This window comes from Rhinopithecus bieti, unplaced genomic scaffold (genome assembly GCF_001698545.2).
Source record: "Rhinopithecus bieti isolate Rb0 unplaced genomic scaffold, ASM169854v2 scaffold_24049, whole genome shotgun sequence".
Classification (NCBI taxonomy): Eukaryota; Metazoa; Chordata; class Mammalia; order Primates; family Cercopithecidae; genus Rhinopithecus; species Rhinopithecus bieti.
The window spans coordinates 52,135-60,823 of NW_016811256.1; the positions used below are offsets into that span (position 1 = coordinate 52,135).

Here is an 8,689-nt window from a genome sequence, read left to right on the forward strand (position 1 = left end):
TGGGTGAATATATATTTATAATAGTTATAGCCTCATGATGAATTGACCCCAATATCATTATATAAATAGGTCCTTTCTCTAGTGTCACAGTTTTTTACTTAAAGTCAATTTTGTCTGATATAAATGTAGCTTCTCCTGCTGTCTCTTGGCTTGCATTTGCATATCTTGTTCCTTCTATTTACTTTCAGTATATGTGTGTCCCTAAAGTTGAAATGTCTTGTAGGCAGCATATAATTTGGTCTTGCTCTTTTGATATTCATTAACTGAATTCAGTCACTCTTTGTCTTTTAATTGGACAGTTTAGTCCATTTACACTTATGTAATTATTGATATGTAAATATTTACTATTGTCATTTTGTTAATTGTTTTCTTTTTAGAACCTTTGTTTCTTTCTTCTTCTCTTTCTGTCTTTGAAACTTGATCATTTTCTGTAATGGTATGTTTTGATTTTTCTCTCTTTATCTTTTCTGTGTATACTATAGGTTTATGCTTTGTGATTACCATGAGGCTTACATAAAATATCTTATAGTTGTAACAGGCTATTTGTAAGCTGACAACTTAAACTTGATTACATACAAAGCTCTACATTTTTACCTGCCCCACAGAAACAATGTGTATTTCTGATGTCACAATTTACATATTTTTATATTGAATACCCATTAACAAATTATTATAGGTGTACTTTCAATATTTTAATTTTAACCTTTATACCTGAGTTATAAGTGACTTATACAATTACAAAATTTACTCTGAATTTGACTACATATTTACATTTACTAGTGATTTTTATATTTTTACATATTTTCATGTCATTAAATAGTATCCTTTATTTGTGCTTGAAGAATTTCCTTTAGCATTTTTTTTAAACTAGTCTGGTGGTAATGAACTTCCTCATCTTGTGTTTTTCTGGAGAAATCTTTACCTCTTCTTATTTCTAACAGACAATTTTGTCATGTAAAGTGTTCTTGGTTGGCTTTTTTTTCTTTTAGCCCTTTGAATTTATCATCCCATCTTTTCTAGTCTGCAAAGTTTCTGCTGAGAAATTCACTGATTGCTTTATGGGGGTTCCATTTATGTGACAAACCTCTTTTCTCTTGCTGCTTTCAAAATACTCTTTTATCTTTGATTTTGACTGTTTGATTATTCCTTTTCCATTTGGGTTTCTATAAAATAGTACCATAGACTAAATAGCTGAAAAACATCTGGGAATTTATTTCTCATAGTTCTGGAGCCTAGTACATTTAAGGTTAAGGTGCTAGCATATTCAGTGTCTGGTGAGGGCCTGCTTTCTGGTTAGCAGATGTTAAATTCCTGCTGTGTCTTTACACAGTGGAAAGGGCAAGGCAGCTCTCTGTGGCCTCTTTGATTAAAACATTATTCCCTTTTGTGAAGGATTCATGCTCATGGTCTAATTATCTTCCAATGACCCCATGACATGATTTGGCTCTGTGTCCCCACCCAAATATCATCTTGAATGGTAATCCCCACATGTCCAGGAAGAAACCTGTGATCCCCATGTGTTGAGGAAGGAAAGTGACTGGATCATGTGGTCAGGTTTCCCTGTGCTATTCTCGTGATAGTGAGTGAGTTCTCATGAGATCTGATGGTCTTTTAAATGGTAGTTTTCCCTACCCTCATCTCACTTCACCCGCCATGTTGTGAAGAAGGTGCGTGCTTCTCCTATTCCTTCTGCCATGATTGTAAGTTTCCCAAGGCCTCCCCAGTCATCCAGAACTCTGAGTCAATTAAACCTCTTTCCTTTATAGTACCCAGTCGCAGGTGTTTCTTTATAGCAGTATGAAAACAGACTAATACACTCCACCTCCTGATACCATTGCAGTGATAACATAGGAATTTTGAGTAGACACAAACATTGAGATTACAGCAGATTAAAACACGTCTCATTGAAGATACATTTGGGTTAAACCTGTTAAGAGGCTTTTGAGCTACATGTACATGGATCTTCATATCTATACCCAGATTTGGAAAGTTTTCAACCATTATTTTTAATGAGCTTTCTTCCCTTTCCTCTTAGACTCCCATAAATGTATTTTTTTTCTCTTAATTGTGTTTCATAATCCTGCAGACTTCCTCATTCTTTGTCACTCTTTTTTTCTCTTCTGACCGGATAATTTCAAATAACCTGTCCTCAAGTTTGCTGATTCTTTTCTCTGCACAATAAAATCACTGTTGAAACTCTCTATTATATATTTTGGTTTAGTTATTGCATTTTTCATCTCCAAAATTTGTTTTGTTCTTTTTATGTTTTCTATTTCTTTTTTAAACCCATCACTTTGTTTTTGATTACATTAAATTATCTGTGTTCTTTTGTAGCTCACTGAGTAGCTTCAAAACAATTATTTTGAATTATTTGTCAGGCTATTTGTGCATCTTCATTCTTAGGGTAAGTTGCTGGACATTTATTGTGTTTCTTTGGTGGCATCATGTTTTCCTAATTCTCCATAATCCTATAGTCTTGCATAGGGTTTTGCACGTTTGAAGAAGCAGTCATCACTTCCTAATTAATGGACTGGCTTTAGTAAGGAAAGATTTTTACCAGTTGGGGAAGGCACAGTGAAGTATGTTCTGGCCCCAGGCCCACAGTCACAAGGATCCTGAGCTAACAAAACAAGTGTGGATGTGTGTGAAGGAGACACAAAGTCTTGTTAGCTCAGATGACTGAGATACACATCGGCAATTGTGTGACCCCACTGGCAAAAGTTGCAGAAGGTCCAGGGTGGCTTCAAGGTCTGTTGGGGTCCTTTTAGCAGTGCTACTGGGTCCGGTTGCAAAAGCCTGGGCAAGTGGCAGGGGCCATGACCAACCACAGACATATGCATGGAGGCCAGCAGTGTGCATACATGAAGCTACAAGGGTTAGGTCTGGCAGTGTACATGTATGAAGTTGCAGGAATCATTCTCAGATGCCTGGACTGTGGTGGGGGCTTGTAGTAGGAGTCAGAGTCAGCTGCATGCACACACACAGCTATGGGATCAGCTGCAAATGCCCATGGCATCACCACCTGGGGCAGTTTTTGATAAGGAGTGACTGGGAAGGGTGACAGCTCAGCTTTGCAATGGTGGAAAACTACAGTACCCTTAGAGACAAAAACTTTGGGGGATCCTCTGTGAAGCAGGCTGCTGGGGTCCATGACAACAAATGCTGTGGGTTCCTCAGTAGCAAAAGCTGCAGAGGGTATGTGGCAGCTGCAAGGGCTGCTGATGTCTTCAACAACAAAAGTTGTTGGGGTCAGAGCAGGTCACCTGGAAATGCAGTGGCTCCCTTTGCATCGCACATGCTGAGAGCCTCAACCCTTCTTCATTCCTAGCCATCTCCAGATGTCTCTGCTATCCCAGGCTCACCAGTGACCTAGTGGGGTGGAACAGAAGTGGGTCCTTCAGGCAGTGTTCCAAAATGGTGGGGATGCTGGTTGGTCACCCTGCTCTCCTTTTCTCTGTGAGTGAAACTCATGGGCTGGGGAGTTTCCTCTCAGCCCTGAGCATTCTTGGCCTGGGGGATGAGATGCAGACAAAATGAAAATTTTAACTAACTTTTGTGTAAGTATTCTGAGGATTTTTTTTTCTGCACTAGTTGCAACACCTTTTAAAATGGCCTCCTGACTTCTCCAAGAATTATTTTCTATCAAGGATAGCTGTCTAATTATTGTTGTGGGGGGGATTGAAGGCTGAGATTTCCTACTCTGCAGTCTTGTTAAAATGGCTCCCTTTATACATATAACTTTCCATGCTAATATAAATTATATAATATTTACAAGGAAAATACTGTTATCCCATTTTATGGGTGAATAAAATGAAATATAAAGACAAGTTTCTACAGTCAATTGTCAAAAAATGTTAGTGAAACTTGGATTAGAAACAAAGATTTGTAATTGGTGAACAAAAATTACTTTCTTTAATACTACTTTTAAACTATTTTTTTCCATGAGCCTTAAATAACATCTATTTGGTGAAATATTTTCCACGTTTCTCAGTCAAAAAGAATTTCTCCCTTACTGGAGTTCTCAGAGCATTTTGTTGTAACTCTCTTATGGCACATATCACACTCTATCTTGGTTATACTATATATCTCTTATTTTACTTGAAACGTCATAGGCTTCCAAAACATAGGGATCAGGACATATATTTTTATTCCGGAGAATGCATAGCACCGTGCCCTATATATAATATGAGATAAGTGAAAGCAGGAAGCATGTTTTATACAAATAATGAAACAAATAAATGTCTCTATTACCTTTAACCCACTTATATTTCTTATGTGCTTTCTGAGTCACTTGATGTTATATCACCTTGCATGTAACAGTTAGTAAAAAGGACTACGCCATACTCCTAGGTATAAATAACACTGTTCCAGGATCAAACAAGAATTTAGACATGAATGGAGACTCAGCTTCCCAGGTCCCCTGTACATATCTTGGCAGTACACACCAAGTTTCCCTAGAGCTAGGAAAGACAGTGTAAGTTGGTCCCTGGAGAGAAGACATGGGAAAAGGGTAGGCTAGAGTTGAATATATTATTCTGTCCCTTCTCATGTCTTCTTGCCTTACAGCTGCAATACCTACCATGCAGACTAAGCAAGGGCCATGCATATATCGTTAAAAAGTACAAGAAACTGTGGACCACTTTGCTTTCTCATGATTAGTGTAAATATCTGAAGGATTTTCTATTCTCAGAGTAAGGACAGACAGACCATACTGAGTGGCTGGAGAAACCAAGACAGATTGGTTGATTCCTGAGGAAAGTTCCAGGGAAGATGAGGAAGAACTTGGGGAAATGACTGAAGGTATCATTGCTGAACAGGATAAAGAGTATTTTGGGGAGGCAAATGGGAAAGTAGATCCCATACATCTTTACTCCAAGTTGGGGAAATTTGGGCAGCCCTGGACCCTCTGGATGTTGGACAAATGCATAAGGGATGTGTTTCTTCTTCCTAAAGAAGTCTGTCAGGGTGTTGTTTTCTCTTAAGAACCACCATTTTCAATACTGTAAAAAAGAAGTTTTACAGTATAATGAAAGGATTTTTCCCCATAGGGTGCCCAAAGCTCAAGGTTTTTGGTTCTAAAACAAAGACACTAGAATGACATTGTTCTATATCCCTACGTGCTTCAAACTAGAGCATGCTGGAGTTATATTTGTTGCAAAAAGTGGAGGAAAATGTGAAGGAAACATGGGTATGCTTAAGTAATAAAAACAATTCATTAAAAAGTAAACTAGAAATATGGCGTGAGTGGTCTACAATCCTGTTCTCCAGGAATTTGGGGTTATTTTCTTCACCAGACTATAACAGGAAAAGTGAGTAAAAAGAAAGTAAATGACTGTGTGTGTTTCTGAATATATGAGTAAAAACATGTGAGCATATATAATTAAGTAAATATGTATGAGTCTAATATGACATAGTAATAATTGATGTTTGTAGAGAATAACTTTGCATCAAGTCCCATGTTAAAGGTCCTCCATGCATTCTCACATTTAATTCTCACAACACAATCCAGGAAGGTAGGCATTATTATAGCTTTTCTCATTTTATAGAAGAGGAAAAGGAAGTATGTAATGGTTAAGTGATCTGTTCAGTATGACACAACTACTACGAAATGAAAATAAGACTGAAATATTGTTCTGATTCTAAAGTCCGTGCTCTTAAATTCTATGCAGAAGTGAATTTTTGGTACATTGTGTGGCAGATGATGGGATTGTTGGTTGTTACAAATGTCCTGAAGAGTAGAAGCCTCTACACTGGTGTTGCTTCCTACTGGGGCTAGACCTTGGGTAAAGCTAGACACTCTCTGCTCCCAGAACAGTTTCTTTTCCCCAAATAAAAAATTTGAACAATGATATTGAAGAACCAGGCCAGGAACTCCTTTCTAGTTAACTATGAGTGAAGTGTAGCTTGGAGGCTGGGAGTAAGGGACAATCTTTTCCCACCCAGAAAAGAGTGCTGAGCTCTGCCAGTGTGTGCTGCCATAGAAAGGAGACAGTGGTGCCAATAATATGCATTTGACACAACATCAGTCAATTCCTTGCCATGAGCTATGCCCAGAATATCTATAGCCCAGGGGAATGTCAGAATGAACCCTGATTGACGTACCACTCTTTCTGTGCCAAGAGAAGAACATAATGGACAAGAGGTTGTCAGAAAAGATGAACAATGGTCTGAATGCAGCACCTGAATATATGCTTTAAGGATAGGGGACATTTAATAAAATCAATTAGTAAGCTAGTTGGTCTAGTTCACAAAAAATTCTTCCCTCCAGCATTACAGAATCTATCTGTCCTTCTACATTTATGTGCCTTCCTTTGTCTCCACACCTTTCCAGGCTAGAGAATTAAAAAATAACTGATATTTAGAAACCCTGACCTACCAAGTGAATTAGCACCAAGGCTCACTACACAGAAAGAGTAGTAGGTCAATCAGGGTTCACTCTGACACGCCCCTGGACTAGAGATATTCTGGGTAGAGCTCATGGCAAGGAATTGAACGATGACGAGTCAAATGCATATTATTGGCACCACTTTCTCCTTTCCATAGCAGCACACACTGGCAGAGCTCAGCACTCTTTTCTGGGTGGGAAAAGATTGTCCCTTACTCCCAGCCTCCAAGCTATACTTTACTCATAGTTTACTAGCAAAGAGTTTCTGGACTAGCTTCAATACCTTTGATCAAATGACTTTCTTGAGGAAAAGAAGCTATTCTGGAAGCACAGAGTGTCTAGCTTTACCTATGGTCTAGCCCCAGTAGGAAACACCACCAATGTAGAGGCTTCTACCCTTCAGGACATTTGTAACAATCCACAACCCCATCATCAGCCACACAATTTACCAAAAATTCACCTCTGCATAGAATTTAAGAACACTGATTTAGAGTCAGAACAATATTTCAGTCTTATTTTCATTTCGTAGCAGTTGTGTCATACCGAACAGATCACTCAACCATTGCATACTTCCGTATTCTCTCCTATAAAATGAGAAAAGCTGTAAGAATGCCTACCTTACCTTTCCAATTTTCCTCAGACTCTAATTTGCATAATCTGTGTGGATTAAGGCTCAGGGGTCACCCAAATATTAAACTTCTTAATTTTTTCTGACTTGATGCTATCTTCTATGTTTCCTTTCAGATAAGAATAAATGTTTGTGCAGTGAGTTCCTAATTAAACCAATAACTGAAATCAATATGGGACAGAAAAATGGGTCTATGTTCATTGTCAAAGGAATTAGGAATGATGTAAATATTGCCATTTCAATCATTGCCATCAGGTGCATGAGATTGGGATGGAAGTCCATTTTGATTTCAGGAGACTTTTATTTAAAAAATAAAACATCAATGAAAATGTGTGCTTCACATTTGAAGATGAGTCCCCATTAACATAAATTATCTTAGGAGTCTCATTTACAGAAAAGACTGAATTATTAATGTATTTTTGTCTTACATTTGATGCCATGGTCGTCTTTATTATTTGTGGTGTTGCCATAGAAGACTTCAGTGTTGCTCAGTGCTTTTAATCATGCTGCGGCTAAACATCACTCTGGTCACTGAGTTCATCCTGGTAGGCCTTCCCGCTGCCCCATGGCTGCAGATCCTGCTCTTCTTCCTCTTCCTTGTGGGCTACCTGTTAGTGGTAGTAGAGAATCCTGCCATCATGCTCACTGTTTGGGTCACTAGCTCCCTCCATAAGCCAATGTACTATTTCCTGAGTAGCATGTCCTTTCTGGAGGTCTGGTATGTCTCTGTCACAGTCCCCAAGATGCTGGACGGATTCCTCCTGCAGAGATGGTGCATCTCCTTCACAGGTTGCGTGACCCAGCTCTACTTCTTTATCTCGCTTGCCTGCACAGAGTGTGTGCTCCTGGCAGCCATGGCCTATGACCGCTACGTGGCCACTTGCCACCCTCTTCGATACTCAGTCATCATGACCACAGGTTATTGTGGGCAGCTGGTGGCTTTCTCTTACATGAGTGGTTTCATGGTCTCTGTCATCAAGGTCTACTTCATTTCACATGTTGCTTTCTGTGGCTCCAATGTTATGAACCACTTTTTCTGTGATATCTCACCAATCCTCAAACTGGCATGTAAAGACATGTCCACAGCTGAGCTAGTGGACTTTGCTTTGGCTATTGCCATTCTTGTGTTCCCTCTCATTACCACTGTCCTCTCCTATATCTACATTGTTTCCACCATTCTGCATATATCCTCCATCCAGGGAAGGAAGAAGGCCTTCTCCACTTGCGCATCTCACCTCACTGTAGTCATAATTTATTACACGCCATGATTTTCATATATGTTCAGCCCAGAGCTATTGTGTCGTTTAATTCCAACAAACTAATCTCAGCTGTGTATGCAAGCCTCACACCCGTGCTAAATCCATTCATCTACTGCCTAAGGAACCAGGAAGTCAAGAATGCTATCAAAAAGACCTTGAGGGGTGGCTAATGTCTCCTGCTCAGTTGAGCCCTGCTGCTTTGAGGAGAAGACAGTATCCCATGCAGGATTCCATTCCCATGACATTTATCATAGCCCTGCTTATTATTATCACTGCGCTACAGGCCTGGAATCTTAAATAAATCACAACATGGGCAAAGTAAAAAAAAATTAAAAGAGAAACAGGATACTTGATATATATTGCTTTAAGCATTAACTAGTATTAATATAGATTGTAGATACTTAATAAGTACCTTGA

The 8,689-nt window shown here is 39.0% G+C and overlaps 1 protein-coding gene across 1 annotated transcript; it reads left to right on the forward strand.

The window, feature by feature from the left end:
- Window positions 1-7,516: 7,516 nt before the first annotated feature.
- LOC108543231 (olfactory receptor 6-like) lies at window positions 7,517-8,460 on the forward strand. The gene is given in 2 exon segments (XM_017893613.1): window positions 7,517-8,273; window positions 8,276-8,460. Coding segments are annotated over 2 exon segments (942 nt in total).
- The last annotated feature ends 229 nt before the right edge of the window (window positions 8,461-8,689 follow it).